Source organism: Rhipicephalus sanguineus, chromosome 7 (assembly GCF_013339695.2).
Source record: "Rhipicephalus sanguineus isolate Rsan-2018 chromosome 7, BIME_Rsan_1.4, whole genome shotgun sequence".
In the NCBI taxonomy this organism is placed as follows: Eukaryota; Metazoa; Arthropoda; class Arachnida; order Ixodida; family Ixodidae; genus Rhipicephalus; species Rhipicephalus sanguineus.
The window spans coordinates 90,947,722-90,965,133 of record NC_051182.1 but is presented as its reverse complement, the minus strand read 5'-3'; the positions used below and the strand labels follow the sequence as shown (position 1 = coordinate 90,965,133).

Sequence of the window (17,412 nt, the reverse complement as noted above, 5' to 3'; positions counted from 1 at the left end):
TCTTAGCTAGGATAACGGTGGACATCACAAACAAACCTTAAAACAACAGCAACAAGTTGCCGATGAAATAAAAATTACGAAAAAAACAAGAGAATATATGAACCATGAGAACAAATCGGCCACCAAGCATTATCAATGAAATAGTTGAGAAGATGCTCGCGAAATTTATCGTAATTACGCTGCAGTGCGATGCTGCGCGGAAGATTGTTCCACAGGCGAACAGCGCGCAGGAGTGACAAGATGTTAAAAGCATTTGTGGTGCCATAGATTCAGGTGTAGCTGAAGTTATTATGTAATCTATGTGATAAGTGAGAGGGACGTTTTAATTGCACTACTGGTGATTGAGTGGCATGGACATAATTAAGAAAGAGAGATACTAAAAGGGCAATGTCCTGACGAGTTGTTTATGGATGGAGAGAAAGTTTGAGCTTTAACTGGGTTATACCGAAATTATTATTGTAATTCCACGAGACAAAACAACAAGCGCTGCTCCGGATCGCTTCTAACTTGTCTATTAAATATTTCTGATGAGGTGACCGGATGGACGACGCATACTCTAACTGGTGTCGGACAAATGCTTGGTAGGCTTGTTTATGCATGTGCGTAGTAGTGCTTTGTAGGTTGCGACTAAAAATCCCTTGTGATCTGGAAGCATCAGCAGAATGGTGGTTATATATATGATTGACCTTAGAGAGATTTTGTGTGAGGTGAATGCCTAGATACTTACACCGTGCGGTTCTAGCCAATGTGTCGTTATCAATGTTCTAAGGAAAGAGCAAACAATTGAATACTGGCACCCCCAAAAATACCATGGTGCACCCAATCTGAATCGAAAGCTCAAGTTTGAGTGGCTTCGCGACACATACTGGTAACATGTGCATCCGAATTACAGTCATCGTCCGATTTTTCGGACTCCCTAGGGACCGCGAAATCGTCCGAAAAAACGAATTCATGCGCTTTTATTCCGCTAAAGCGGTCAAATCGCCACAGCCACGTCTGAAATAGCTTTAATGCCTCCCAGTACAATTATCAGGCATTTTGGGGCGCACCCAGGCTCTCGCAAATACATTCGATACCTGCCGCAAACCCCGCTTAACCACGTGCCAACCGCCACTTGCAAGAATGCACCTCGTGATGAGCGCCGCTGATACCAGCACAGCGCGGGATAGATTACGGCTCTCTCGCATGGAGGGTTTGGAAATGATGACGCAGAAAACAAAGACTGTGGCGGAAGAGCGGCGACTCGTCTGGCTTTCCCCGATGCGCGTGTGCATGTAAACAATGCATACACACATCGCCGAATCTCCGTGGATACGCAGCATTTGCTGTCGTGTGAAGCCGATCGCATCTAGTTTTGTGCAGCACATCACCAACTAAGCTGACGCCGTCACTGTACTGTTGCTGTATCGTACACACGCATTTATCACGAAAGGGTTCGTGATGCGTACTTTGTTCCTGACCGCACACGGGCACGGCAATGGCGAGCTGGTTTCGTCTGTGAAGGCAACGCGTATGTGCAGCGCACTTAGCGGTCTTGCACAAAGAGGCAGCAAGAATGGCAGCGCGGCGCGTTGGGTTTCTTGCCTATTAAATGCGTACAGTACGCATGCAACTGCGCTTGGCCAGATGCACTACCAAGCAGTTAACTGAAGATGCTTAGGGTTGTCAGCGATTAAGACATACTGGCGCTTTTTCCAGCTGCCGCCATCACGCCTTCGCGCATTTCCGCCACTTATCCGTAAAGACATCGCCGCACGGTGCCGTGATGGCGGCCCCTTTGAATTTCTGGTCTGCTTCACCCCATAACGCTTTGGCATTGCGGCAAAGCTGACTTTCGGACTCTGCTACTGTCGCAAACAGATCGACTCTCGAAAGCGCTGGTTCGAACCTACAAGATGATAGATGCGGCAGAGGTGGGGGCTTCAAATAATGCCTTTCGAACCTGCAATTTGGGAAGAAAGTCCGAAAAATCGGACGTGAAAGAGTTGCAGCGTCCGAAATTTCGGACGTTCTAATACATTGACGTCTATGGGGCTGGTGACAGTGCCGCGAAAGCGTACAAATTTTCGAGCATGTCCGGGAAATTGGGCGTCCGAAAAATCGACAGTTGACTGTAATATGCTTCGCACGTCAGATCATTATTGGGCATTCCTCAGCGAGTGCCAGTCATACTTGTAGTTTCATTGGTGTGCAGTGCTGAGTTTCACCAGGAGTTTCTGTTCAGTTCTTTCAGAATAATGACTATTTGTTGTTCTGAGCTCGATGCCTGCTTCACATGTAAAGTCATTTTGATATGAGAAGAGCTCGAAATATGCGAAGCTAGAAGGCGTCTTGATATCAATGAATGCACATTCCAGTGGGTGATGGACCCAATGGGTGAGATTCGTGAGGAGTACCGAAGATTATTTTTGTACAAAAATGTTATTGGACACATCCAATCATTGTGCTTGTAGCCATTGTTCTCTGTTATGCACTGTAGCATAGGCCTCGTGCGCTCAGTTCATGGTGCCATCGCTTTCCAAGTGCGGCGCACTAATGTGGCCACTTAGCGCATTTTGTCCCTGTTCCCTTCCCGGCGCGTAGCTCGAAGTTGTGTGCTGTGAACGACGATGTGTAAAAATGGCAATGCAAAATCGAGCCCCGCTTGCTTTTTTGGGGCTATGGACAAATAGCAAACGTTCAGGAATACTTCAAACGAAGTAGTTCGCTTCGACAAGGCGATTTGTATGCCGGTAATCACATTTACTGCGTGAGATAAGAACTGCACAGTGCAGTCGGTCCGTCGGAAATATTCAGAAAATGCTTCGCACAAATAAAGAGTGTGTAGTACGACATGCTTTTAGAAACGAGTAAACTCTTTCTTGGTATATGAAAGAAAATACTTTTTATCGGCAGCCTCGCTCGTCGCTTTTCCTATGACCGACACGTGCATCAGCAGCAAGCGGAATAATTGAAATGACGTATTAGCAACGATAAAGAAATAGAGACTGCATGAAGTGCTCGTCTCTCAGTTTTCTAGCGCTGTTAGTACGTTGAACACTTTGCTAAATTACATTTTTGAACATGTGCAACTGTGTCTTTTATCTAGGTGCTCCGATCATAAAGTCGATCCTGAGGCCCCTCAGCTCGACAGTCGTGCACAGCCGACAAAGTGGGCACTGCAGATGACTGTTTTGCCTCGCAATGGTTGCGACAAACCTCCGTTTCGGGCTAACAATGATGAAAGGAACATGGGAACCAACAATGTGTCAATATTACCTGGAGCAGTAGCATAGCCAGAATTTCGTTTTTTGGTGGGGGTTCAACCATGCTTTATGTTTGTCTGTGTGTTTGTATGTGTGCGTGCATACATACAATGCAAAATTTTAAAAATTGGGGGGGGGGGGGGGGGGGATCGGAATCCCCCTGGTTATGCCAGTGACTTGGATAGAAAGTGAAAGAAACCGTGCAGAGACAGGACGCATCTGCTTATCAGGCGCACCGAATGACTGCATTCCAACGTTTTCGCTGATCAGCCTCGTACGACTTCCATAGAAAATGATAAGAATGCGCCTTCGGCAGTTTCCTGGCCATGTTCTTGTAGCTGTTATGACATGTGAACTCGCAAGTGCAGATAGAAGTCGACTTTTTTGGCCGCATACACACGCTTGCGCTGCTAGGGCCCATTGCCAACCTGTGGTGCGATCTTGTACGCATTCCAAATAAGCACGGAGGTGTGGCGTTACATCCAGCCGCACACGAATGGCCAATGTGAACCGCAACAGACGTCCCGGCCCTGCATTGACCAATCGCATGCGGCTGGACGTAACGCCACGCCTCCGTGCTTATTTGGAATGCGTACAAGATCGCACCATTGGTGCAGCCAAGTGGGGCTGTGCGGAGGGAACAGGGACATTTTGCCAGCAGCCGCCACAGTAGCGCTGCATGTCCGATTTGAAACAGCAGCGCACGAGGCCTATAACAATCCACCAGTCCTTAGGCACTTGTGAATCAACTTACTGACAGGTTGGTTGAGTGCTTAAGAAAAGTTCCTGCTATTCGCCGGCAGTGTTGCCACGTTACCCAAGAAGCAAGTGTGGGGAATCCAGGCAAGACTCACTCTGCATTGCCGAGGCTACCCAGGGTGAGCAGCAGCTGGCTCCCGTCTTGGCCATCCGTTGTGCGCCACTCCAGGCAAGGCAGGTACATGGGCATCCTGGCGTTCAGGTACACCAGGACAGTCCACTGCTCGCAGCTCAGCAGGCAATGGTCCTCTTCCACGGGGAACTGCAAGGTGGCAATGATGCTTACCTTGTCACCATTACCACAGGCCTGACTCGTGCTTACTGCGAGACAGGGGCATCTCCCAGTAACTTCAAGATGCACATTTTTCGTTTGAAAAATGATCATCACTTGTGGCCAAACGAGGTACGTCTCAGGAGGCAATGTTTCAATGCGGGGGAGTTTTTAACAAGAAAGTGCTTCTTGGCTAGGTTGACGAAAGCACGCACCCAGCTGGCGTCTGCAAGAGCCGTGTCTGGAAAGCATGTGACCACTCCCACCACTCATGCAAGTGCCATCAAATGCTACGGCAACCATGGCCACATTTCTTGGTTGGGTTGGTGAAAGCACGCACCCAGCTGGCATTGCTGCAGGGACACGCTGCACGTGTACCAAACACATTTCGGACTCTCGCATAGCCTTACACTTTATCACATAACACTGCGGCACCCTGCATGGCGCAAACCTAGCCAAAATAAACCGTTTCATGTTCTCACCGCATCTGCCATGAAGAAGACAAGTTCACTTGTCGCAACGTTGGCGCCAGCAGCATTTCTTGTTCAATGATTTGTTATCACTTCAAGCCTCCTGAGCATCTGTCTCGGTTGAACCTCATGAGAATATGCTAAGGGGTCCTCAGCAACGTTTTTGTTTGTTAGGGGCAACAAGTGGTCATCTTGAGAGTTCTTATACAGTACACTCTCTTACATCATCGGCGAAGAAGAATAGCAAGATGGTATACATATGAAGCAGGGTGAGGGACGTCAGAATGTACACTCAAACCTCGATATAACAAACACGGATATAACGAATTATCGGTTATAACGAAGTAAATGAAGAATAGTCTTGTCATAGCTACAGTGTTACAAATAAACATTTATAACGAATTTTCGGATATAACAAAGTTATTTTTGTGGCAGATGTGACTGTTATAATGAGGTTTGAGTGTAGTAAAAGGAAAAAAGAAGGGTGTAGTGTGATAATGATCACACTACACCCTTTAATGGCAAGTTGTATTTTAAGGCGAAAGCCTTAGATACCTCATCAAATGCGAAAAATGACCATTGGCGTACGTGTCCCTCGGAGTTGGTGTCAATATGAGTGATGCAAAAAGTCGTCATCATGCGATGACGTCACCATATGACGTCATCATGATGCCACAGGTCACCAAAATTTGCAACGTCACCATTACGTCACTGCGACGTCATCACACGACATCGTCGCTTGGTAAACGGTGGGCCGATCACGGAGACGGTGCAAAACCAGATGAGGTGCACAAAGCTTGCAATGCCTCTGATCCTGGGGGCAGTGCAAAACCACGTTAGGTGCAGAAAGCTTTCAGAGGGCAGGGGGGAAGAATCAGCACAGACTAAAAAGAAGATGGCTTTCACCTTCAGGTTGTGCTCGACGAATGCACAAGGGACCCTCGTTAGTTTTTCGTCCAGTTTCTGCAAACTTTTAAGCAATTCAACCGAAGCAAGGTTTCATGGCAGTTGGCCTACAACCGAGTTGCCCCATCAATCATTCAAGGAAGGGCCAGGTCTCAGTACACTCCACAGATACCCATGAGACAAGTGCTGCCTAGCTCACCTTTAGCCTTCTCATCACCAGGCTGTGTCGCCAACCGTGCTCCTCCTCCGGGTGCCAGACGTTGATGGCCGACGCTTGCACCGACACCAGAAATGGGTGCGCAGCTGCTTGTACCAGGTGCACCGCCGTTACGGGTTGCTCGTCTTCGCACTGTCAATGAGGTGGAAAAAAAAGGCAGGTGGGTCAGGACACTCAGGAGTGCATGAATTACAAGCTGACCCCTTTTTACGGTCCTTACTGCCTTGTTACACTAGCACGCTCAAACACAGTTATACAGTGTATTACTGTGAGCACCATGTCAGGCAACTAATGAGCGCATCTCAAATAGTCTCAAACACCAATTCGTCCAATAGTGGATCGCACTGTCAGAAATAAAAAGCGGAAACAGTGATGCTTTTCCGCAAACTGTTGTCACTCTCACCAGCCACCTGTTTTTAGGAAGCGCGAAATATATCCCACAAATAACAGCTTGATATTGTAGTGCCTGTTGTAGCACTCACAGGTTGCAAAGAGCAGTACCGTTTGATAAATGTCCGAGATCGGCAGACGACAAAGAAGAGGAATTGATAGTGGGCTGCTGTCTCCGCAGCTAGCGCCAAGAAGTCTGTGCACCACTATCATCATATACTTTTTTGTGTTCGATTGTCGCCATTAAAGCATTTCGTGGCAGTCTCATGGATTCGTCTTTCTGGCGGCGCTACGAATAGAAGGCCGACGTTCCGCAACATATGGTGCCGAAACCCGGGATAACGAGCGGATCTAACGACGTGGACAACGAGCGACGGCGACGATGAGTTTCTACTAGAAACCGCAGCCGGAGCAACCTGATCCTCACTGGAACCGCACCCAGGGAAGTAACGAGCGGAGCCGGCTACCTTACGAGCAAGTAAGCCGTGATCCTAAGCAGACATGGACCGCCTGAAAGCGAAACGTGCTGCTAGGCGAACCCAGTCAACGAAAGTAATGAATGAGGCGACGACGTTGTTGGAGAGTGACTGCAACGACCGAACAGCGTTAAGCAAGGTTATCGACAAGCTCGTCGCAAGCCGTGACGAGCTTCGGAAGATCAATGCCGAGCTCGAGGAAGTGATTCCGGTAGAGGAACTTGAGAGGGAGTACGAGTCTGCGGCGAATTATGACGACCAGGCACTCGAGACCCTGACGCGCCTACGGTGCCGGCTTGAAGATCTCAGCCTCGGTAACACGCGACAGACTTCTCATTCGGCGACGCTCAACACGCCGCCTGCCCCAATGACAGCTGCATCCCAGAGCTTCGGACCTCGCCTTCCAACGCTAACCATTAAGCCGTTTCATGGGGACTTGTGTCAATGGACGTCATTTTGGGAGAGATTCAACGGAGCTGTCCACACGAATCCAACTCTGAGCACGACGGATAAATTTCATTACCTACACAACTATTTGGTAGGTGAAGCAGCAGCTGCAATTGCCGGACTGCCAACCACGGAAGCGTGTTATGAAAGTGCTATACAGCTGCTGAAGCAGAGGTTCGGGGATAAGAGCAGGATCGTACAGCAGCACTTCAGAGCGCTTCGTGAACTGCAGCCCGTGACCTCTCCATCGGATACAAGGGAGTTGCGAAGGCTTTACGACGCAGTCCAGCTTAATGTCCGCTGCCTCAACGTCCTAGACGTCCCAACTAGCAGTTTTTCGGCGATGCTTTACGACGTTATGCTTCAATCCTTGCCACAAGAAATCATTGTGGCGTTCTACCGCCATAGACGTCTCCAGGAGGAAGCACAAGGCACGGGACGCGCTGCTTCAGGAGAGCCAACCACAACGCCTTGCGAAATCCTTGAGCAGCTCTTGCGGTATACACAGATAGAGCTCGAAACGAGAGAGCAATGTGCTCCATCGATTTCCTCTATCAAAGCAGCGGGAACAACAGAAAGCATGTGCCGTTGTCATCGGTCCTACATGCATCCGAAGAATCGAAGCAAGTACGCAACAAATGTTTCTTTTGCAAGTCTGAGAGGCATGAAACCGAGGCATGCAGAGCTACCTTGACCATCTCAGAGAAAAAGAACCGGCTGGCTAAATTTATGCGGTGCTATCGATGTACTATGAAGGGCCACCGCGCAAACGAGTGCCGGCGGAGGTTGGTGTGCGTGACATGCAAAGGCAGGCATGCTACAACGATGTGCGACCCAGTTTATCGTGCGACAAGAGGCGAAAAGTCACCCAACATGGTCTCTGCTGCTACTAAGCCAATAAAAGAAGAGTCACCGCGGTCGACTGCCGTTACAAGCTGCCAACTTGGCGAAGCCGTCAACTTACAGACTTTCCGTTCTTGGATTGTCGGTTTCAACGAGACGTCTTATGTCAGAGGCATCATCGACGGAGGCAGTCAACGCACGTTCATTAAGGAAGACCTGGTGACACGGTTGGGACTAAAAATCCTTAGAGAGACTTGCCTTGCGGTGAACACGTTTGCATCAGACGCTCCTTCTCGTGTGAGAAAGTGCAACGTCGTCGAGGTTCGCCTACGTAGCCAGTTTGATTACAACGAGCACGTCATCGAAGCCATCGCCATGCCAGTAATTTGCCACGACATCCCTGCCACGGCTATGGAATGCTCCTTCGCAGCCAAATTGCGAGAGCAAAATTATCGGCTGGCAGACGAGCAAACTGTGCCTAGACAGTGTGGCGAAAAAGGCATTAGCCTGCTCATAGGATCTGATCAACTGTGGAAGATCGTGAGCGGCGACATCATACGCAGCACGGAAGTACAAGGGTTGGTAGCGGTCAAGACCACTCTCGGATGGACGCTCCAAGGGCCTGTCACAAAAACGAGTTCCATAAGCGGAACATCCGAGGTGATGATCTGCGTACTGCGAGTGCAAGCTGAAGAAAGTAAAGGATTGGAGGAAAACATACGGGAGTCCTTTTGGACGGTGGATGCCATGGGAATTGCACCAACGGAAGCAACTCACGGGCACGCAGACACCTTATCTGTTTTCGAGAGTAATATGCCAAAGATAGGAAACGGTACCAAGTAGCCGTGCCACGTAAAACCCGGACATCGATCTGCTACAAGCCAACTACAGCGTCGCACTTACCCGACTACGAAATCTTGTTAAACGTATCTCGAAGCCAGAAGGATTGCTGGAGAGATACGATACAGCGATACGTCAGTACATTGTTTCCGGCCATGCTGAAGTTGTACTTGACAACGAATCAGTGAATGGCCCTGCGTACTACATGCCACACAGGGAGGTCATTCGAGAGGAATCACTCACCACCAAGCTCCTTCGGATCACAGCATGGATGCAGCGTTTTGTGTCCAAGGTTAGGCTCAAGACTAGGAAAATGGAGCCATATCTGCGGAAGAAACCTTGGCAGCCGAGAGATACTGGATCCGCGAAGTTCAAACTGAATCGTTTCCCGACGATTGCTCATCGCTCACCCGCGCATCACTCAAGAACCTTAAAGGTCGGCGGCATCGTGATTGTGGACATTCCTAACACGCCCAAGTTATTCTGGCCACTAGCCCGGGTTCAAGAAGTGTGCCCAGGAAACGACGGAGTGGTGCGCGCCTGTTAGTGCGATTACAGGGAGGCAAAGTAGTCAAGAGGCCAGTGCAGAAGCTACATAGTCTAGAGCTAGATGTCACCACATTTGAGGCCCCGGAGGATGTCCGAGATCGGCAGACGACAAAGAAGAGGAATTGATAGTGGGCTGCTGTCTCCGCAGCTAGCGCCAAGAAGTCTGTGCACCACTATCATCATATACTTTTTTGTGTTCGATTGTCGCCATTAAAGCATTTCGTGGCAGTCTCATGGATTCGTCTTTCTGGCGGCGCTACGAATAGAAGGCCGACGTTCCGCAACAATAAAATCATACATATTTTGCTGTATCCTGATTTTATGTCTTACATGCACACACACAAGCGAATGCAAAGCCAGTATTTTGCACGGAGCTATAGACAGCACACTGCTGCGCTGTGCTTGGCACACCCGCCTATACTTGCAAGTGGCCGATCATAAGCAATCAGCTGCAGTTTTTATCAGCAATAGCGAGGCAGGCGTGTCAACATTTCGCGAGATTGCGGCTCGCTTCCCACTTTGTTTCCGACCGCGGCCACCATGAATCGCCCTGTGTCGGGTTTGAGGCTATTTGCCACGTGCTCTCTTGTTCCCTCTCCTACTGCTCACGACAGTACTTCAATTAATAGGAGTGAAGTATAATCAGGGTTGCCAGGTTTGGCTACTTTGCGCCAATTTGGCTACTTTTCTAGGCCGCTGGCGGCAGAAAAAAAACGTCTTGGCTACCTGGCTACTTGCTTGTTCTCTGAATTTTAATTAAATCATCAACATTCGGTGATGTTACAGTTGCTACCGTTCTAGCACATGGTGTCAAAACAAGGCGGCCAAGGCGTGTTTCCAGCTCCCAAAATTTTATTTGGCACTTGCATTACATGAAAGAAAAGACTCTAGCATGCGCCACGAGCACTCTGGGGCATTTTCCTCTGAGTGATCACTCGGACTCAGACTCACCCATATTTTTCTCAAACGGACTCACTCGGACTCAGACTCACTCAAATTTTCCTCAGCCAAACTCACTCGGACTCAAACTCACCGACATATTATTCACCCGGACTCTCAGACTCAGAGTCACGGTTCGATCTGAGTCTGCGTGAGTCGACTCATGAGTGAGTTTGCCGACCTATGCTTGGGGGAAACTGTTGCATGGGAACTCATTTCGCAGACCACCTGTATTGCTGAATGTGACTTTAAGCTGCAATTCGATGTCACCAGGTGCAGCACCAAGTGCAGTTTGCGCCTGTTGCGCACGAAAAGCTGTCGTCAGCTGGGCCTACGAAGTAGGTCACGTGATACACAGCTCTGCGAATGAAAATGCCGACTCGGCTGTTTTTCATAAGTATAACCATAAATGAACTGCATAAATTCCTTCCTGTCAGCATCTGCAGTCTCCAAGTATATTGACTCAGGAGCTTTGACTGACAAACCTCCTGGTAAATCCAGGCATTAGATGGGTTCGATCGTAGAGCAGCAAGACTACCTTCGCGAAAGCATGTCCACACCTCTGTTGTTGACAGACTAGTGACGTGCAATCAGGGAGACAATACAGCCTTCATGGCAGCCCTCGATCCGCTATCATGGGTGCCAACCTTTTTGTTAGCTAATTCATCTAACTAAACGTAACTTTGGTTGACGGGAACTAAGCCGCATCGTAGCTGACGTTAGCACACCCATGTAACTAGGGTAATAATAATAATAAATTGTTGGGGTTTCACGTCCCAAAACCACGATATGATTACAAGGGACACCGTAGTGGAGGGCTCTGGAAATTTGGACCATCTGGCGTTCTTTCACGTGCATCTAAATCTAGGTACACGGGCTTCAAGCATTTTCGCCTCCATTGAAAATGTGGCCTCCGCGGCTAGGATGTAACTAGGGTTGCAGACTCTTTGTGCATCAAATTTTGCGAAATTTAGCCCAGGTATGTAATTCTTAGTGTTGATTTCAATACTTCTTATAAAGTTTGGTGGTGTTTAAATGTTTCAAATAGTAAAAGTACCTTGTAAATCAAATCAAATACTGAACTATTTGAATCGAATATTCCAAATTTTGAGGATTCACACATCCCTAAAAAAAGGTCCATCCATTTCGTCTCCTAAACTATACTCCAAAGAGAATTCAAGACTAAATTGTGTTTGCACAGTCATTGATGTTGAAAACTGGCATTTATAGGCTCTAAAACGAGAACAGGCATGCATAGCTACAATAAAAACAGCACTGACTATCCTATTAAAACTATGTTTGTGCTCATACAGCAAAAAGGCTCAACACTGCAGCAGGCAACAAAATTGAGAATTTGCCAACAATCTGCACTCTAATGATAATCTCGGAGACAGTTGGGCAAATCCAGCACTCAACAGCATATGAGAGAAAAGAGTGCTCTGGGCTTTGAAAACAGCAGCACCACGGGAACAAGCCATTCTCAGTTGTAACGTAAAGCACGGAGTGAACGGGGCAAAAGATTGATGCAGTGTGTGCCAAGAGAATTTGCCATATTCGTATGAGTAAGGACCACATTTGAGATTTGGTGGTCCGAAATCACACACACACACACACCCAGAAAAAGCAGAAAGGTTCACGGGCACTGCACGAAACTCACACTGTCCACTCAAACTTCATTGTCGAATGCTTCACAGTTAAAGGCACATATAATCCCACGGAGGACAGCTGCATCCATGAGCACAGTGTGAAACAAAGTGTAAAATATAGCAACGACAGCGGCAGTACACTGCCAGTCACCAGATGCATGGCCTGCTTGTGCGAACAAATAGATACAATAGTGCTTGTGCGAACAAATAGATACAATAGTGCTCACTCTATTGGAACAAGAGCATCGTGGGGATCATGCACATACAGCTGGCCTAATTCATTGTAATAGACCACTCTGCACAAGCGTGGCAACCAGACAGGACCAAAAAAAAAAAGCTATAAAATACAGCCCTCGCGCAAGTATGCGCCGCAAAGGAACAAATATATTGTATGTTGCGGGGCTGGTTGGTGCGTGGTTTAGGGATGGGCAGAAAAGCAAATTTGAGGTTCAAGGTGAACAGTAATTTGGTCGAATAATCTCAAATCAAGTAGTCAAACGCCAGGCCAGCGTGGAAAGCGCAGCGTAGTCACAGCGAAAGCTCGCAGAGCGGCATTTCTAGAGACCATTATAAACTCTTGTGGCTACTAATACAAGTACACTAGCAACGTACCCACTACACACCAAATCATAATTTTTGTGAAGTTGGGAAGCACCCACCACGACACTACTCGTCATTCTGCGGAAAAGCGAGGTACCATCTGTAAGGCGTTATGAACAGTTTCTTGATGCGACAACTGATGACGATGAAGAATTCTGACTGAGCCTTTTGTAATGGGTTGGAAGCTTTAAAGCACCCAATAGTTATGTGACTCTCCCACCACGGTTTATAACATAAGCTAACGTGAGAAAGAGATAAAGAGAGGGAATTAACTTTATGAGACCCTGAGGAAATGGATCATGGGAGGCTTATGGGCTTCGTATGCAACCAATAGAAGTGCACTTGCAAGGAACCCACTACGCTATAAATCATAATTTTTATGAAGTAGGGAAGCAGCCACCATGCAATTTTTCGTCATTCTGTGGAGAACCCTGGTACCTGCTGAACACATGTAAGACATTATGTGAACTTAGTTGATGCTGTGGCTGATGACGATGAAGAATGATGGCAGAGCCTTTTGCAATGGGTTGGAAGTATTCAACAACACACTCGTTGCGCAATTGGCATTGTGTGACGCCTGGTTACAGAATTCGCGTTGCGTGACGCTTGGTTGTTGTTTTACTATTCTACCACGCTACATTACATATGTTAATGTGGTTCCTTCCCGACATGAAGCCTGTATAGGGTCTTTTTGCAAAGCAGTTTCAAGCACAGGCATAGCTCAAAGGTAGAGTACTGGGCTCCCACGCAGAGGGTGCAGGTTCGAACATTGTTTCATCCTGGAAATTTTTTCTTATTTCGTTCTTTTTTCTTATTTCGAGCGATAGTGGTTACGGACACCGGCGGCGGCGGTGGACAACTACGGCGCCAAAAACGGCCCTTGTTGTGATCTCATAACAGCTTTCGCTGTAAAAAAAACTATGAACATTTTTGTCATGACCCAACTAACCTGCACAATATTTTTAAGAATTGAAACCAGGTCTGTGCAAATGTTCCCTTTTTTTATTTAAAGCAAAGTGGAAGCAACTTTGAATAGTAGCAAGATTTCAATAGCAGTCGGGTGCCAGTTCTAAGCGGCAAAATATGCCATATTTTAAAATTTATTATGCTTAATTGTATATGAGCCCGAATAACATGCTTTTAAACTTAAAAAAAAAAATTATTATTTGAGATGTGAAGGTAATAGTGTGGCTTTGTGGTAGTGCCAATTTCCCTTGAATAGGTGGTTTCACAGCATAGTGCCTCAAAGCCGCAGTGAAACGCAGTGACTATTCTGTGGTCCCGACCACAGGATAAACTGCAGCTTTATTCTGTGGACTAGACTACAAAATAAAGGGCAGCGTTATTTTGGGGACCACACAATAAAGTTGTGCCACAGGTTGTGCGCTGTGGGCCGTGCAGAATGTACCGCAGCCCAAGCAGCCCACCTCTCTTGACGACGGTTTCTGCGCACCAGACCACAGAATAGAGCCCCAATCTATTCTGTGGACCAGACCACAGGGTAAACTGCAGCTCTGTCCTGTGAACTAGACCACAAAATAAAGTGCAACTTTATTTTGTCGACCACACCAAAGAGAGTTGTGCTGTGGACCGTGCGCACCAGACATCTAGCCCAAACAGCCCACCTCTCTTGACGACAGGTTTCTCTCACAAATTGGTAGGGTTTATTCTGTGGTCTAATTCACAGAATAAGCACTGCGCCCCCCTCTCTTGACAGCTTCTCTCGCGAATCGCAATATTCGCTCGCAGCTTTGTGAATAAGTCCGGACCAAGGAGGCCATTTCCGGGCATAGTACGCGAGATGGAAGTTGCTTATGCGTGAAAGGTTCGAAATATGAAGGCGAAGCCCACCTTTGGCATGCTTGCTGGTCTGACATGCCAAAGCAGGTAAACTTGTCGTGAATTGAAGCAGCAGAAAGAAGGCGTATAATAACAAATGACAGCGGTTCTAAAAATTTCTGGACCTGATCTATCGAGTGCGGAACACTTAAGTCACTTTCACCACAGTACATTTGTGTCATGCAAAAAGAAAATGTGCACTAAGACCTGCACGGGAGACACAAATTTTGAGCGATCCCCCCGATTGTACGAACACAGCCACAGATCAGAACAGTGTCAATGCCACCGTGAGAAGGGAATAATAACGACAAAGGGCGATAAATAATGTGGCCCTGATCTGTGACGTCAGGACACACTTCAGTCACTTTCACCGCAGTGCATTAATGTCGTGCAAAAAAAGTGCACTGAGATTGGCAAGGGGCTACTTTAGCTAGCTGTTTCTGTAAAGTTTTCAGATGTTGACGATCAAACAAGTACTCGTAATTATACGGCGCGTGCAAGTGTATCTAAGTGACAAAGTGTGCTGTGTCCAGTGACAACTAGTAGGTTCTCGCCAATTTTAGTGCGCTTTCTTTTTGCTTGACACAGGTGTGCTGCGGCGAAAGTGGCTTAAGCGTTGCGTACTCGATGGATCAAGGTCAGAAAATTTTACACACGCTGTCATTTGTTATTATTGTCTTCTTTTCGCGGTAGCGTTAGCGTTCTTTTACGGGTGATTTATGGCCGCGCCCATTCAGAAGGACTGCTCAAAATTCGAGTCTCCCGTGCAAATGTTAGTGCACTTTTTCACATGACACAAACCTACTGTGGTGAAAGTGACTTGAGTGTTCCACACCCGATATATTAGGTTCACGAAATTTTACAACCGCTGTCATTTGTTATCATTATACGCCTTCGTTTTGCTGCTGCCATTCACATTAACAAGTTTATCTGCGTCTGATATCAATACTGGCATATGTCAAAACATTGGAATCTTTCATGCATACGCGTCTTCAATTGCGATTTACAAAACGGCGAGCACATATTGAGATTTGCGAGAGAAGCTGTCGTCAAGGGAGCTCGAGCGTTGGCAAATTGAAGTCTTCATGGTGTGGGTTCAGTTCCTTCTGAGGGCATTAACAGTGCCTGTTCTGTGGACCAGACCATAGAATGCACCCTCGCAATTTGTGACAGAAAACCGTCGTCAAGAGAGGTGGGCTGCTTGGGCTACACAACATTTCTGCACAGCCCACAGTGCGCAAGTTTATTGTGTGGTCCACAGAATAGTCACTGCGGCAGTGAAACCACCTTTTCAGGGATGGTTACATGAAGTCAAATATACGTCTTTTCATTTATTTCGAGAAATTTTAAGCAATTTAAGTTCATGTTGAAGCTAATTTGATTACTACAATACTTGCTCAAATATTCGAAGCGCTCGAATATTCACCCAGGCCTAGTACTTTATCAAACATCTTGATGCAGCAACAGATGAGGGATGTCAGAGTCCCCCATTTTTTGCCGAATTCTGATAAAACGTCACGCACCAACTGGCCTAGCAACATGTATTAATGGAATAGGTGGTCTTTGGCAACAAACTCATATGTACAATGTTTATGCAAGTATCAAAATGAGTGAAGAGTGGTAGATACCTTCAGCGCGCAGAACAACAGGAGTGGATTGCGTGTGCCAAGCAAGGAACCATGGGGACGAGCAGTGCCCTGGCACTGCCCTTCGTACGCGTCGTCGAGGTTGTCCCATCCAGCTCCGTCGTGGTCATCTTCACCCAAGCCATCGCACGCGCCGCCAGAAGATCGCACGGGTGAGTCTAGGTCCTCACAGCCGAGTTTCTGGTCATCTTCGGGATGTGGCGCCGCATGTTTTTCTTCCAGTTCGTCCGAGAACCTTGAGATGCCCGAAAGACCTCCGAGGCAGCTCGAGGCAGACTGAGAGCACTGGTCTTCCGACGGCAACTTCCTTTCCGCCTCGATGCTACTCCTCAATACAGGGTCTGGAGAGACACATTCCACTTCCTGTGCAATCTCCGCTCCTTGACCGTAGTTTTCGCAGTTGTCGTCTTCCGCGGCAGCGTTGCACTGTAACTCCGAGTGACGTCTCTGCAAACTCTGTGACAACACGTCTGCTGCCTGCGCCCTGTCGAGCTCCCCGTCCATAATCCGGACCGAAGTGTGGTCCGCGCCGCTCTTTCGACAGTTGCCGGCAGCTGCTGACATGTCACCAACCCCGTGTTTCTTGTGCGAACCGGGAATTTGACTCTCGCCTTCACACTCGTGCGTGCCTGCTGCATTCACGGTTCTGGTGGCACAGTCAAGACCTTCCGACCACTCGTCGAACATGCCTTCCAGCTCATGCGGGTCCAAAAGCTCCGGCAAGTCTGAGTTCGCCGTTAAGGCCTTGTTGCAAGCTGAAGAGTTGGCGAAGAGCTTTTTGGCAATGCACTTTGAAACAGCGCCGGGCAGGCAAGATGTAGTCAGCTCTTCTGTCCTCCTTTTTATCGCTGAAGAGTCAGGGGGCATGCAATAAGAACGCACATCCACAGTTTCGGTGCCATCGCTGATTTCACTTCCACCAAGAAGACCAGGCGTTGGAGTGCAGGTCCCAGATGCAAGCACTGCAATGCGTAAAGGACGGTCTGATGTATTTGCGGAAGTGTGTGAAGGAGATCGGAGAACGGCGCTCTGCGCTTTGTCTGCGAGATTGCCCGGACCTTCCTCCTCTGTTTCAAATCTCCCTCTTGCAGCTTCTGCAAGCAGACCTTGTTGTTCGTGTGATGATGACGGGTGTTCTGGTGACGGGTGTTCTGGTGACGGGTGTTCTGGTGCCTCATCTGGCGATTGGGCTTGACCTTCCAGGAGGTCTAGATTATCTGCAGCAGGAATAACACAATACACAGGTACGAGGCTTCTTTTTTGTTTGTTTGTTCTGTCAAACACACAGCTTAAGGGGGCCACTGCACTTTCTTTTATTCTTCGTTAATC

The 17,412-nt window shown here is 47.8% G+C and overlaps 2 protein-coding genes across 2 annotated transcripts in view; one reads left to right on the top strand and one right to left on the bottom strand.

The window, feature by feature from the left end:
- The window catches only part of LOC119399593 (mitochondrial thiamine pyrophosphate carrier), a 173,542-nt gene that overhangs the window by 48,906 nt on the left and 107,224 nt on the right, over positions 1 to 17,412 (top strand). The window lies entirely within an intron of this gene.
- Positions 1 to 17,412, bottom strand: part of LOC119399592 (uncharacterized) — a 50,112-nt gene that overhangs the window by 28,295 nt on the left and 4,405 nt on the right. The window contains exons 4-6 of the mRNA XM_037666396.2: positions 16,066 to 17,300; positions 5,851 to 6,000; positions 4,100 to 4,266 (exon numbers count right to left, since the gene is read on the bottom strand). Of these exons, the coding sequence (XP_037522324.1) occupies positions 4,100 to 4,266; positions 5,851 to 6,000; positions 16,066 to 17,300 (1,552 nt within the window). The remainder of the gene's footprint in view (positions 1 to 4,099; positions 4,267 to 5,850; positions 6,001 to 16,065; positions 17,301 to 17,412) is intronic.